The 16,367-nt window shown below is 33.9% G+C and overlaps 1 protein-coding gene across 1 annotated transcript; it reads right to left on the reverse strand.

Moving 5' to 3' along the window:
• Window positions 1-5,901: 5,901 nt before the first annotated feature.
• On the reverse strand, window positions 5,902-15,980 carry LOC127857296 (uncharacterized). The gene is made up of 4 exons (XM_052393706.1): window positions 15,898-15,980; window positions 15,165-15,227; window positions 6,600-6,661; window positions 5,902-6,460 (listed from the first exon to the last, which is right to left on the reverse strand). The coding sequence occupies exons 1-4, from the start codon at window positions 15,978-15,980 to the stop codon at window positions 6,186-6,188; spliced, it is 483 nt and encodes a 160-aa protein (XP_052249666.1). The 3' UTR covers window positions 5,902-6,185.
• Window positions 15,981-16,367: the final 387 nt, after the last annotated feature.

Genomic DNA, 16,367 nt, shown 5'->3' on the forward strand with positions numbered 1-16,367 from the left:
CTGTTGTTAATTTTAAAGTATCCTGGGCCTCTTTCAGGTTGTATATTGTGCAGTTTAAGTTCAACTAGAGAGTGGTCAGTCATAAATCCTGGTTTTATGTTACATGTGTCAATAATGTTGCAAAGAGACTCAGATATTAAAAAATAGTCTAAACTACAAAATATTGTTGGTTTTGTGTTTGAGTGCCAGGTGAATTTTCTTTCGTTTGGATATATTGTACGCCAGATGTCTATCATATTGTAATTTTCAATTATGTTATTTAAAATGTTTCTATTTTTAGGATGAGTATAAAGGTTGCCCTTCTTTTTATCTAATAATGGGTTAAGAACAGTATTGAAATCACCACCGACTATGATGTTTTTATCTTGATTATTATTTATAAAGGATTGTAGTGTTTCGTAAAAAGTGGAATCATCTATGTTAGGGCCGTAAACGTTGATTAATGTTAATTGTGTTTCGTGTATGTTGATATCTATACTCGCTTGTCTGCCAATTATTATTTCGTTAAAATTATCGACTGTGATCCCAATATTATTTTTTATCAGAAAGGCCACGCCTTTCTGATTAGAATGTTGACCACTAAGATAGATGTCTCCGTCTCATTCATCTTTTAAGGTTTGTCTTAAAGTATGTGTCAAGTGACTTTCTTGTAATAGGATTATACTATTTTTTTTTTCGTCTAACCATTTGAAGATTTTTATGCGTTTGTCTTTATTATTTAGCCCTTTTACATTTAAAGTACATATCTTAATTATTTAAAGAAGGCCATATATATGGCATGAATGTTTTTCCATTATATTTTTGATCTTGGGACATTTTATACCACGGAAGATCGACAGGAAATCGCCGATAGGATAAAAACCGAAAGAGATTGGCGAATCAAATTAGTACATAACAAAGATACGAGATAAATACCACAAAGCAATAGATCGTCAAATACATATGATATCACACAATTCAGATTACGTATTTAAATAGTAGGTATACATTTAGTCTGAGATTAATATTTTGATTCTAGGTACTACTTAAACACATCTTAATTTCAAATATAAATGATACTAGAAATAAACATGTACACATTTTCATAACAAATACAAAAATAAGTTTACGCAAAATTTGTCTACAATATTAGAGACCTTTACTAATACAAAAAAATATTTTAATTTACTTTCAAAAAAAAATATTTGTGAGTTGACGCTTAAAAACATGAAACAAATACAGTGATAAATATATAATCAGCACAATCGTGTTAAACTGTATACGTATATTTTTTTTTTAAATACATATTTTTTATTTCATTAAAATTCACGTATGTATTGTTTTTGCGGCATTTGCATACACGGGCTTCCTACCTAAATATATAAAGTTGATTTTGCATGGTTTAGTACATATTAGAATAAAAACGATCCGCTTAGAATGAGCAGGTACATTATATATGGGTGAAGGTCATTTTTATGGTGAATTACATGATTTGATACAAATGTGCTTTGTAACTATACAAAAACTTGATACGATAATATCAGAACTCGCTACCATTTCCGATACTATTTGCATTGCTATACTAAAAGGCTAACATACACAATAATAAGTTCGAATCGAATAAAATACGTATACAAGTATAAGAAAGATGATAGACATAACCTACAATACATAAGATACAGCAACATGCGCAAACATACAAACATAATTACAAGCCATATCTTACAATCCAACAAAACCATTTAATTAAGTATCTACATTAACAACTTAATTAACAGAAAACGTCATAAGAACGTGATAAATTATGTCCGGTAAATTATAAGCTAAATATCTTATCTTTCAAAGCATCTGTGTTGAAAGGTCGCTGTTATATCATTGAATTGGCTTTTGACCCAAGCATTCAATCACTTTTAAATAATCTCAGACAAAACTGATTGTTCCAGACCATATATAATATTTAAATAAATAAGAACATAATTATTTTAAAAGCTTGATTGCATTATCAGATTTATCTTTAATTTATCACGAGATATAACAGAGGGCTGTTTTTGAAGTATCACGTTCTTGTTGTTTGTAAGAGAAATAGTATAGGAAAACAAGAATACGTCGAAAATTCATGTTTCGCAAATCTTTCTTGTGTACATTAATCGTAAACTTGTTTTATCTGATACGAACTTCAAATTTCAAAATGGTATAAACTGCAGGACCTTTTGAACTAAATATTTCGGAGGATTACAATTTACAATTTCACTTCATCGTAGTTGTTGTAGGACACACCTCCGTTTTCTTCAAATCTGACCGCGTTCTGGCGTGCAATATTGTCCAATTCATCTGATCATAAACATACATTCGCATATATTACCAGTATTTAGTCTTTGTAAGAATAAGGGCTTTATGCTGATAAACAACACATATCAGAATGTGTGGATATGGATATTACTGACCAGTTTCATTTCTATATATGATCATAGTATCAATAAAGCATGCTTAAATATGTCGCATCAATTATTATAAATTGACTATGAAGTAACTATATATGGTGCAATATATAATGAATGGCATGTATTCATTAAAAGAAAATTAAAGTCCCAGGGACATCACAAGAAAGAAGGTCCTCGTTTATTTTTCTGTTGTTTTCAATATTGAGTTAAAAAGTACGTACCGATGTTCAGGCTTTCCCCAGCAGTCGATATAACTAGCTCCGTGTTAAGTTGTTGGTCAGCAAGAAGTTTTGTGTAGACATCATTGATGATGTGATCTGTGACGATATTATGTTTCACTGAGGACATGTTTTCAAACATATATACATGTATTATCTTGGTAAAAATATAAAAGTATTTTGAATCATTTTGTCTGATTACTTGTATTTAACTGTGTTTTTATAAACGTTGTATGTTAAGTTCATCCAACTATCCTTTTTACGGCATTTTGACTATTCGCTTCAAGTTTATTTATGAAAATCAAACGTCATTTTGAACTGTGCTGGTGAGATGACATCACAAAACGCATGTGGGAATGTTTTTCGCAGATAAAATGACTGATTTAAGTTTAAATTAGATTAAAAATAGCCACCGGTTTTCCGTTCCGATTCGTGTTATACTTATAGCCCATTCGGGGAATCAAAAAGACAGCAATATCAAACAAAAATATACTTTTTTCGTGGGTTTAGGTTGAAAAAAACTTGGATCAATTTATATGATGCTCTTGACAAGGGAATACAATTTGAAAACAAATCCTCTTCCATTTTTGATTAACATATACAAATAATTATACGCACTATAGCCTATCGCTGTTCAGACCGTCATATGAGATAGTCATAGATTTGAAAATTACTCCATCTCATGAACATACTTTATCCAGCTAACGATGCCCCGCCCCGACACTGTTTCTTTTCTTATCGCAAAGCCTCTACTACTTTTATCTCTTAATTTTATAGAAAGCTTTACAGTCCTAATGTTAAGCATATTTTGTACAAAGTAGCTTGTATGTTTGTATTGTTTTTATCACATGCCATACCCTGTTTCCCACGTAATATAACCATAACGAATATTATTATCTTACACATGTGTAATATACCTTTTAAGCGTTTTCATTGGCTTAGTTTTCGTTCGATTGACCAATCACATTTTGTTATTTTGCTGAAATGACGTTGCAACGTCAAATGACGTCACGAAATGTAAATGTTATTCGGGATTTATCATAATGTTTGCGTAACTATTTTTTTTATTTGCCCATTTAAAAACATTTGATAAAAATATCTGACACTCGTTGTCATTTCATACCATTTTTTATTAAACACGTCCAGGAAATTCGTTAGTAAGCGAGCAAAAGGCTCGCTTACTAATAAATTCCTGAACTCGTTTTATAAAATATGGTATGATATGACAACTCGTGCCAGATCCTATATGTATTGCTGCGAATAGCTGCATACATTTTCTTTACACTAAATCAACTGTTTTTGTGCGTGTTTTTTTTCTAGATTTTATAGAAAACCAATAGCCATCACCATGCAAATGTAACTTATGAATAAACATGTCATACAAACAAATCATATTCGATATCATATCCGCTTCATTTCAAGCAAATAATGACACTATTCAATTTAGCTCGAGTTTTTTTCCAAACTAGTTAAAAAGTCTACTTTGTTTATATTGATATAATGTTGACAGCCTTATCTGATTGACCAATTTTGGTTTGGGGTAGTGCAGTTCCCTGACCAATTTAATAGCTTTTCGCTAACAGGCAACTCGAATTAAATGTTAAATAACAATAAGTTAATGTTAGAAATATAAATTAACATTTAACATGGCCATTATGTGTCGTGTATTATATTGGGAATGTTTCAAATCTGGTTTGCCGTAATGCTCTTTTGCAAAATAGGTTGCCATTGGATGGTTACACAAATGATTTCGAGTACAAAATTTAAAAACAATAAGGGATTTCTGTCTTCCATAATCTTTCAGCAAAAGGATATAATCCGTTTCAAACCACGTGTATATAAAACTATTGTCAACCTTATCCAACAATCGCAAGGGACCTGGAGATCATAGGTTTAAGTCGCTGATGGAGGAGGTACGTTTCAGTACATCATACAATGATACGCGAATAAATTGACATTTATACAAATTGAATACTAGCGTAAAGTGTAAAACACGAATCACATTTAATTCAAATAAATAAATATGTATAGTATTAAAACACTGCTCATTACCCTGCATAACAAACGTATGCACTGGTGCAACAGAGTCGTCGGCAGCTGTAGCTGTTTCTTGCACAACTGAAGTCTTGGGTTTACGATTTCTTTTCAATGGGGTGTTGATGTAAAAATGTATAGAATTAAAGCATTGCTTGTTATAATTTGTATTGGTGTAGTTTTAAATAATACACATACGCAAAGAAGAATGAGTACATATTGGATTCATTTTAAGAATCACTATTTTTAAATTTTCAAATACAAGTTAACACGCGGTAGGCAAATCTATTCAAATAAAACATTAGCCTGTAACTAAAAAGTCGCGAATAGTGTACTTACTTTCTACGCATGAAAACAAGTATGATGGCAATCACGGTGGCAACTAAAACAAGAGCTGCAACCCCTCCTCCAATCGCCGCTGCTTGTACACATGCAAGTTTTATATTTAAACATTAAATACGAATGTTAATTATGTCTATTCATAACATCAAAATACAGTAGGAAAACTACATCCGATAACCAAAGAAAATATTTGATAGTATTTTCTTACCTTCCACACAGTTAGCGGAACAAGGTAAACAAGTTCCGTTTGCAATCGGATGGTACCCTTCATTGCAGCGTGTGCACTTGAAATTACGTAACCTATCCCCATTGCATGCTGCACATTATGTGTCTATTTTGGTACATGGTAACCTACATCCCGTCCCAGTATATCCATCTTCACATCCGTGTGTGCACTCTGAGGCCGACGTACAAACTGAATATTTACAGTGTCCCATACACGGGCAGCATGTGGAACCATTTGAATAATACGAAGAATTATTGCAAGACTGACATTGCTTGGACGCGCAAAACCCGTCCGAACATCGACATTGATGATAGATATTATGAAAACCCGCCTTACACGAAACGCATTGTTCCCACTCGACACAGTCGTGGCAAGTGTCAGGGCATTGTTTTTCACACATGGATCCGTAGGTACCACTAGGACACGTATTACAGTGTTCCCACGACGAACAAGTAATACATGTGCTCGGACACGAATGTTCACATCTATCTCCATAAAATCCGTCTTTGCACCAGTTAGTACAAAATCCACTTGAGTGTTCACAAATGTAATTACATCCTATGGAGCATTTATCTGAGCAGTTGAGCCCGGAGTAACCCCTTTTACACGGGGTACATGACGCAGTGCGTTTGCCACACCCTTTATACCCACACCCAGCGCTACAACTTAATTTGCAGTCAGGACCATAATACCCGGGCTTACATGATGAACACTCAACGGAAGAAATACAGGAATAACACGTACTTGGGCAATCATACTGGCAACTATTCCCATGGTACCCAGGTTTGCAATACATGCAACTGGATTCAGTATCACACCTTTCGAAGTTTTTTCTACAAAGTTGATTGCATTCTGTACCGTACATGCCATTTTCACAGTAATCACATAAATGGCCGGAAAAATATGGCTTACATTTACAATCGCCAGTATACATATTACATGGACCTAAACATCCTCTGGAACAATTTGTGTCACATTGGCTTCCATACTTTCCGCGTTCACAGGTCTCACATGTTTTGCCGGTAAAGTGTGGTTTACATAAACATGTTCTATCAGTTTTGTCACACACATCAATGCAACCTTCTGAACAAAGAACAGAACTGCAATCATCCCCCAATAACCGCGGTTGCAGCCTTGCCGACAACTATAGGAGCCATCTTCATATTGTGTGCAATAGTTTCTATAACAATTATGTTTGTCCGGACAGCTTGGTGCATGCACTGAAAGAAGTGGTAAGAACATTATCTATAACATTACAGTAAAGTACAGTTTTTAATCAGTGTGTGACTATGCCAATTTCATATAAGATAGCATTTTCAAAAAAAGATGGTACAGTTAAACATGTTAAACATGTTTTACCTTTTGTGCTGATAACTGTGAATAGCAAAACCAGGTACTGAAGGTCCAAATCATAGTTTGTTCTGAAATATAAATATAAAATAAAATGTTGTATTTTATCTTATCTTCATAATAAAATGTCTTTAATAACGTCGGAATATTTCGTCTGTGCTTAAGATAGATGATAATGTTGTAAATACTTTATTGAACAAAGCGTGTGAATATATACTTGTTCCAGAATAAGAAACAACGAAGATACATTACGATACCCAAAAAGCCCGTACCAACTGTCTGCCAAATTCTTTAAATGCAAACTGTAATGAAGCGACCAATCATAATTTTAAATTCACCGAAAACATTTTAAACTTGTGGATTATGTTTACTGGACTTGGTTTTGAATTATTATATGAAATTAGTGCCTGTGCTGTGATTAATGTTTCTTATATACAGTCGTTGAGCCCGTAGACACAAAATGCGGACGCCGACCACATATTATTTGGAAGAATTGCTTTTTTATTTTTATGCTCCCCATATATATATATATATATATATATATATATATATATATATATATATATATATATATATATATATATATATATATATATATATATATATATAGCTATATATATATAGGGAGCATATCACTGCGGGGAATAACGTGATCACAAAAGTACATCGTACGCACAAAATGGCGGAAAAAGCTCTCGCTTTATGACGAAAATCAAGGTATTCTCATATTTTATAATATCAAAATAAATGATAACTATGCGCAGAGTACCCGCTTAGTCGCCTTATGTACGCTGGTTATTGTCGTTTTTCTTAGATTTCTGTAGTTTTCTCAAACATTTAGGACAATAAAAAATGAAAATTGTACATCGTTTGAACATACTTAATTTTGACGTGTTTGCTATTCACGACGACAAACAACGAAATAAATACATTTTTTGCTTGATAACATGCTTAGAATATTTCGTACAAGGTTTTGCACGTTGTTTAAGCTTTTTTGGATCTGTAGCGAGGAATTTGGAAAATAGTACATCGTCTAAACGTTTTTTTGTTGGCTACAACTATATGACTGCATTACACTTTTAGTTTAGCCGTTATTTTTTGTTTCAGTGCGTGTGAAATACCTGGTTATTCAAAGTTCCCCACAAAATAGTAAATAAATGGACGCGGACATTTTGGTTTGGTAAAAACGTATAAAAACAAGAGCACCGCCTTGCGGATGCAGACCGCTCATCTTTTTTTTTTAAAGGTGAAGGGAACTATCTCAATACTTCAATCAAAAAGATGGATGGGTGGGGTGGAGAGGGGTGTATAGTTTGGGGGTGTGATCATTTATTACATTATCTTCCAAAAATAAGAAATACAAATGCAAAAACAAAATAATAATAAAAAAAAATTTTTTTTTTGGGGGGGGGGTTCTTGGGTGGGATAGTTGGACGGTATTTCAAAAATAAAATAATAAAAATAAATATTTTTGTTTTTTAACCATGTTTCCAAAAACAAATTGGGGGTGGGGGTTGGGTGGGGTCGGGGGGGTATAGTGTGAGGGTGTGGTCATTTATAAGATGATCTTTCAACAAAAGGGGATTCGGGGGGCATGGGGGATGGTTTGGGTGGAGTCTATTGTAGTATGTCATGTTAGAGTTGTTTTGTCAAAGTATCAATCAAATCTGATCATAAATAACGCAGTCATGGCAATGTTTGCAAAATTTAATTATTTGACCTTGAGTGTCAAGGTCATTCAAAGGTCAAGGTAAAATTCAACTTGCCAGGTACAGTATCCTCATGATAGTATGAAAGTATATGAAGTATGAAAGCAATAGCCTTGATACTTTAGTAGTAAAGTGGATGTAAACACAAAATTGAACCATATATTCAAAGTTACTATGTCAAAAAAGGGCCATAATGCCGCCAAAAAGACAACCATATTTATGCAACTTGATAGTCCCCTTATGATAGTCTGAAAGCAATAGCTATGATACTTTAGGAGTAAAGCGGCCCAAAACACAAAACTTTACTAAGTTTTCAATTTTCTAAGTATAAAGGAGCCATAATTCTGTCAAAATGCCAGTCAGAGTTACATAACTTTGCCTGCACAGTTCCCTTATGATAGTTAGTAAGTGTCGTAAGTATGAAAGCAATAGCTTTGATACTTTAGGAATAAAGTGAACCTTAACACAAAACTTGACCAAATTTTCAATTTTCTAAGTATAAAAAGGGCACATAAATCTGTCAAAATGCATGCCAGAGTTATCTTACTTTGCCTGCCCAGTCCCCTCATGATAGTTAGTAAGTGTACCAAGTTTGAATGCAATAGCTTTCATGCTTTATGAGAAAAGTGGACCTAAACACAAAACTTAACCAAATTTTCAATTTTCTAAGATTAAAAAGGGCACATAATTCTGTCAAAATGCACGCCAGAGTTATCTAACTTTGCCTGCCCAGTCCTCTCATGATAGTTAGTAAGTGTACCAAGTTTGAATGCAAAAGCTTTGATACTTAATGAGAAAATTGGACCTTAACACAAAACTTAACCGGACGCCGACGCTGACGCCAAGGTGATGACGATACCTCATAAAAAAAAATTCAAAAAATAGATGAGCTAAAAATATTGCTATTCCTTCAAAACATATATAACCGTTGGTATTTTTCTTAATTTTAAATCGATTTGTGCTGATCACACATAACTGGATATGTAACATTCTTGAGATTTATATCGTGTAAATATTCACCAATTGAGCCGAGCTCTGTGAAAAGGGGGTTATATGAATGTGCAAAAAGTGTCGTCACAGATTAGCCTGTGCAGTCCGCAGAGGCTAATCAGGGACGACACTTTCCGCCTAAACTGGACTTTTGCTAAGAAGAGACTTTTTTAAAACGAAAAAAAATCATAAAAGCGGAAAGTGTCGTCCCTGATTAGCCTGTGCAGACTGCAATCTGGGATGACACTTTATCCACATGCATTAAACCCCATTTTTACAGAGTACGGCTCAATTCCATTTACACAAAACTGTTAAATAAAGTGCAAACAAGCCTCATATAAGCAACACCAGTTTATTATTAAAAAAAAGCTTTCAAAACAAGGCAAAGAATGAAAAAGCGGCCAAGCATTTAGGGAATGTATGCAAATGTGTATATTTTAGTAGATAAATACATAGAGGATATTTGTTCATGTCAGAATAAATTGTTTGTTACTTCACGAGTGATCATAGAAAATATATTTTCACGAGTGTTCTGTTTCTTTCACGCCCCTTTTCAAGAAACCAATAACGTCATTATCCCAGCGAAATTCTTCGGTTAAACTCCTTTACAATGTTAATAAACGGTGAAAAAAGCATAAATAAAAAGAAAATTTGAAATATCGTTTTTAATTCACTCGTGATCATAGAATATATATATATATATATATATATATATATATATATATATCTTGAAGTAAATCTTGATATGATAATACAAAAAAAGAAAAAGTAGTTACGAAAATGTGTTATTGTCACCGATGAAAATCACAGGTGGTTAGCGTGTGGCTAAGATATTAATTTGTGAAAATATAATTTTGAATGATAAATAATCAAATTATAACGACAAATCAACTTTTCTGCAAACAAATTCACAATCAAATATATATATAACAAGGTATTCAACTCAAAATCACCATAAAAAACTGGGTGCATCGCTTTGAACGGCCATAACTTCATCTATTGTGCTTTGATTTTCACGAACTTGGTTTTATTCAACGCAGAAATGAATTTCCTTTCTAAACAATGATGGGTCAAATTTTAAGAAATAACACGATACACAACTCGCGTGACCTACTCGTTGTTGATCGGACCCGATTAATGAAAGAAATCTTCAGGTGTAAATACACACCTTCGCATTAGACCAATAAAATCGCTCGTGTGTTTAAAATGTCTGCCAGTTGATATGTATGTAAACAATGGTTTCAAACGGCGCTGGGCAGTTAGTTTTGATGCATAATGTAACGGCAAAAACGGTAAGATTGTTTTTTCATACGTTTTATTGAATTATGCTACCGAGGTCCATGAACTTTGCAGGGAAATTGCCCTTTACTCCGTGAAGATTTCAGTCTTAGATCGGGTCCGTCTTTTCTTTGTTTGTTGTAAATTGACGGAACAAGAAGCACGTCCCGTAGACAGGCCAACGAAGCATTGTTCAATACAAGAGGACATTGTGAATTTACAAAAAATAGGAAAAAGTGCGACAGGCACATAAAGATTCATTAACACACCGAAAACAACCAATAATAAAGGCGATAAAAATTTGTATGACTGCGCTCGACTACAAACGTTAGCGAAAGAACGCCGTGAGTCGGCCGACAACCGCCGACTTCGTACGGAAATAGACGAGCTAAAACATCAGCTAGCATACTTTGATCTGAAGGACTTCGGTTCAAGATATAACGTTTTGCATGGAATGCAGATACGATCTACCAACTAATCGCATCGAGCTAATTAAACCCGCCCGAATCGGGAACAATAAGAAACGCTTTTAGAGGTGTTGCATGTTGTGAACACTTCAAACCAAAACCTCACTGTTAAAGTTTCGTCGATTAAAAAAATGCATTGTTAAGGAAGAGATGGTAACTTGCTAACGACAAGGAAACAGCGTAATTACATTCAAAACACATCTTTAACAATTATAACCTGGAGAGTTTCATGAGTGATTCAACTATTGAAACCATCATCAGTTCAAGCAAAGGGGAAATCCCAATGCGGAAAGTATGGAGACGATCAAATATTTGTTTTGAACTAAATGCATGTGATGTTTCGGTTTAAAGTTCAATTAAATATAATTAATGAACTATGCAGCGTATTAAAGTGTATTTAAGTAATACAGGTTTTCACGCATATTGCCCTTTTTCGGGAAAAGATACCTACACAAACTTTTACTTGTGGCATCATAATCGGTTGTGTTTATTGTTAACGACAAGAGTTTCCAATAACTACAGCTGTCGGTATTGTGCGCACAAGAACGCATATTTGAAGTGAGTCACATTAACCTTAATAATGTCGCAGTATGTGTATTAAGACGTTTGGTTTCATATATGCAATCTTTCGAAAGAAGCGATGTCCTTGTCAAAACAATTTTTATCGGCATGAATGCATGGTTCAACAAATACGGACTTTGTAAATGTGCAATATTGTTCAATATTGTTAGATGTTGCACAGCAAAAACAAAATGTTGCTCAAGATCAAACGATTGTGCAAATCTTAAAGGTCCAAACTTATTTCATAACATGACTTATCACGAACGCAAAGCAATTTATTCAAAACACATGTTTGCTGTTATCAAAAATACAATTAATTAAACAAGATAAACACATTCATGCACGTGGAATTGTAAACTATCAAAACTTTCGATCGAAAAGTTAAACGTTGAACAAGGCGAAAGGTAAGGTCGGTTAACAGAGCGGAGCTAATACACGACAAATAACGCTCGCAGATTGACGGTATTTACGTTTGCATTGAATCATGTAAATCAGAGGCGTAGCCAGAGGCAATTAAAACCGAGGCGGTTAAGGGGGTTTCGCGGCACCTCCCCCCGAGAAACATTTTGTGGTTACCTATCCTTTGCGATTTGTAACCATATTTTTTACCGAAAGATTCCGAATCATTTACAAGGAACCACATGTCATGTTTCTTTTTCATATGTGACGGTGATATGAGGGTCTCTGCAATTGCAGATCCTGAAAACAAATGACGACGCCGAAGACGTCTGTGAACACGTAATAAAAACACTAATGACACGATAAAAGGATTACATGCGCTGATATTCTAGACAAAGAAACGACTGGCCATGACAAATTTGACGACGGAACGATTGGCGATGACGAATTGAACGAGGTACAACTAGTGGTGACGTATCTGATGACCAACGATTGGCGTTTACGTTTGTTTGACAAACGAGCGACTTGCGCTGATTTTTTTTACCAAGGACCAAAATACGCTTACGTATTTCGCGATGGACCGACTTGCTCAGAAGTGTAAAATAGTTTGATTAGTTGACGACAATACTACTAACGCTGACGCAGATAACGAAACGAAAGAAGAGCTGTAAAAAAAACTCATCAACACAAATTATTTCCGGAGGTTGTGGCTTTTACAATTCCAATTTCCGGCGTTTGTCAGCCATTGATTCTATTTGAGACATGTACAAGAAACGTTCGTGTGGTCACGTTATTCCCGGTCCTTCAAAAAGCAAAGAGCACACATGTAATAACAATACGTATTATTTACTAATTTGTTGCAGCAGTGAAGACGTCTGTGAGCATTCGTCCCTTTCGAAATTTCAAACTATACCAGATACAATTTTTCGACGTTTTATTCGCCGTCGCAGTGCGGTCTGTAAAAGCTTTTCCTGATTGGACTTTCTGTAAGATCCTTGCATAACCGTGAACACGTCATAAAAACAATCACAACACGATAAAAAGATTGCCTGCGCTTATGTTTTAGACGAAGAAACGACTGGTCATGACATATTTGACGACGGACCGACTGTCGATGTATGTTATTCGATTGAATTTCAGGAGACTAATCAGCCAAGTTAAGATTTGTGATTTCATGAGCGGATCCATCTCGACCAACATTATCTAAGAAGATGGCAGAAACCAGTGACACGGATAGTTCGCGGAATATCATGATTGAATGGGCTGAAGCATTAAGGGATAAGAACAGCAAGCTTGCTAAACAAGGTGAAGATTATTATAATGGTTTTGCCTTTATCATATTTGCGCTTAAAGTTCTAAAGGTTTAAACTTGAAATAACACATTTTTTGGTGCGCAGCATTCCTATTAAGTTAAAGACCCTTAGTCATACTGTCATGTATTTATTAACCTATATTTGGAAACTGAAGATAACAAAACATCTTGTTAAATAATGTGTACAGAAAGTTCATGATACCAAGTCGAAACTAAGGCTCGAAATGGATTGTTTACGCGCAAAATTATAGATACATTCACAGACCCGCACTAATAGATTTAATTCGGAACTCGCAGGCTGTGGATTTTTCCGATTTCTGAGCGCGCGCAGGAGGTACATACATTGTCATTAATACAGAATGACCAACAACTTCGATATCCGATCTGCTTTCCATTCAGTAGTGGATAATAAGTATTTAAACGACAGTAGTGCTCCTTTTAGGAAATGTCAAAATGCAAGTATTTTGTTGTTATTACTATTATTATTAATAGTTACCCATAACAAATATAACACTGATATATATGTATGCCAGACGTTTAATACAGGATTAATGTCTAAATTCATTGTTCAGATGTACATCCGCCTATACGAATGGGTCCAGTAGCTAATATCCTTAAAAGACATGAAAAACAGACTTTGTCAGCTGTATGAGCATATACAACGGCTTGACATATGCAATATTTCTTCTTAAATCATTATTCATGTTCTTGTTTTTCGGCATGCTTTATAGATATAGCAAATAAACGTATTGTATGGTAAAGCTCGTTAGTGATGTGCCTTCTAATCTTAAAGGGACTGTCAACCACGGCGACGAAGAAAAGAAAAGTTGTAAAATACCGTATTCTTTACAATTATTAGTTTATATTGATTTAAATATCACGACTTGTATATTACATAACTTGAACAAAGTTGTTAAGTTTTCATATTTTGGGTATATCTACCTGATAACTACCAGTTAACTATAAATAACGCCAGTAGATTGATCATCATCGACACGTGGTAAACCAAGAAATGCAAATTGTGCATGCGTAGTGAATTGTATATATTTTATATATATAATGACCAATCTACTTGCGTTATTTATAGTTTGTAAATCGTTATGCCACCTATTTTTGCGACGTACTTTCGATTTCACATCGCGAAATTTTATTACCGATTATACTGCAAATATGAACTTTTTTCAAGAAATGTAATATACCAGTCGTGATATTTTAATCAATATAAACTGAAAATTGTAAAAAAAATACGGTATTTTAGAACTTTTTTTTTTCGTCATTCGTGGTTGACAGTCCCTTTAAGGTCTTAGTCTTTAGCGAATAAATATCTTTACTTTTCAGATTAGATTAAAGAAAAGCATCACAATAGAGCTATATCAATAGATATATTAATATTTAACTGATATGGAATGATATATTAGTTCTAGTACTACGAATGGACTGAGGATAGTAAGGTTTAGGTTGTCTGGTATTTGTCTATATGATTTTACGTATATTTGAATAGTATAAAATATGCACAGTATAAGCAATGACATAGTTACGTGACCGAAGCTGTTTACATGTACATGCAGCATTATATCGTGTATTCTTACCAATTAAACACGATCGAGATTAGATCATCAAAAGAAAATTATTAAATCACGGTATTTTTATCAACTTTAACGATCGTTTGAGCAGAAAAAAGTGGTATTTACTTTTCAGCGATAAGAGAAATTATTGATTCACTCTTTTTAAAATATGCTAGTCAGCTTTTGTTTGTACCTACCGCGCGTGCTCAGATATCGGGAAAAAAACAGACTGGAGAGTTCCGAAAACAACTACCAACCTTCGACATAGCATCAAAACAAACAAATATGCATACCTGAATTTTAAGGCGCTCTCTATTTCGGCATGTAGATCAGGTTTACTAGGTAAACCGACCGACCTAAAAATAGCATCGTTAAGGCTGCATACTACTGAATCCTTATCCAAACAATTAAACTCAAGAGAAGACTAACTCTCCGGTTATTTGTTTGCTCTTAACTTATCCAACAAACTAACTTCTTATACTCCTATTAGATAGTACACTGTTTGTATATTTTTATACGATTTAATAACAAATTTAATATATATTATTTCACTTTTGTCATATGATTAAATTACAAATTTACTATACATAAAACAAGCTACATTGTTGTATGTGTTTTAAAAACCATCTATGTTGATCGCACTATATTTTGCAATTTCGATTATATGCTCTTCATGATTTTCATAGATTTTGAATTGTATAAAAGTAGATATACATACATAAATTGTCTATGAACTGTGGCTAAATAATTTTACAATTTTAGATAAATTCCTTAAAAACATGTATTGTTTGCCAAACTACTAGAAGATGAAACAAAAATTGTACTATGCACTGTATCTATAGGTATATTGTTTACATAACCAGCATTTTCACATCTCTGACATTTAAACTATAATAATTTCTTTAAATATACCTTTATAACTTTTTTTGTTTTTACTCTTACTGTCATCCCAATTGATACGCATATTTTTCGTGATGTCTCTATTTACACACAATTCTATCATGAGCCAGAGACGTACATTCAAACCCTTCATTGGCAGAATCACGCAATACTTCATACTCAAGTCCGAGCTCTTCGGAGAGTAGTTTTGTTAATTCCGCGCGAAACATGTTTCCATTTGTCCACTATAACGTACAACGTAGTGCAAACTGATCTTCTTTACTCAAGTTTAAATTCATTTGATGTAATAAAGTTTTTGAAACATGGCTTAGTAGTGCAACGCCTTCGAATGATATCTGTTTCCGTGGTTATCACTCACCGATCCGAAAGGATAGACCGCTTGATCCGCACGGTGGGGTAGCAATATATTTACATGAAAAACTAACATACACACGTAGACATGATCTTGAACCAAACGGACTAGAATGTGTATGGATTGAAATAAAATTATGCAATAAAAAATCAATATTATTTGGAATAGTCTTCCGTCCACCAAACTCCGAAACCTCATACATGAACTTAATAGAAACCGCTTTTTGATTAGCGGCTGAACGAAA

Source organism: Dreissena polymorpha, chromosome 14 (genome assembly GCF_020536995.1).
Source record: "Dreissena polymorpha isolate Duluth1 chromosome 14, UMN_Dpol_1.0, whole genome shotgun sequence".
Lineage (NCBI taxonomy): Eukaryota > Metazoa > Mollusca > Bivalvia > Myida > Dreissenidae > Dreissena > Dreissena polymorpha.

Bases quoted from the DNA above. Each gene is read 5' to 3' on its own strand.
- LOC127857296 (XM_052393706.1), bottom strand. From the start codon at position 15,980: ATGTTTCGCGCGGAATTAACAAAACTACTCTCCGAAGAGCTCGGACTT. The intron at 6,662-15,164 runs GTATGCATATTT...TTTATATTTCAG, and splicing joins GAGAGCGCCTTAAAATTCAG to AACAAACTATGATTTGGACC. The intron at 6,461-6,599 runs GTAAAACATGTT...CACTTCTTTCAG, and splicing joins CACAGTTATCAGCACAAAAG to TGCATGCACCAAGCTGTCCG.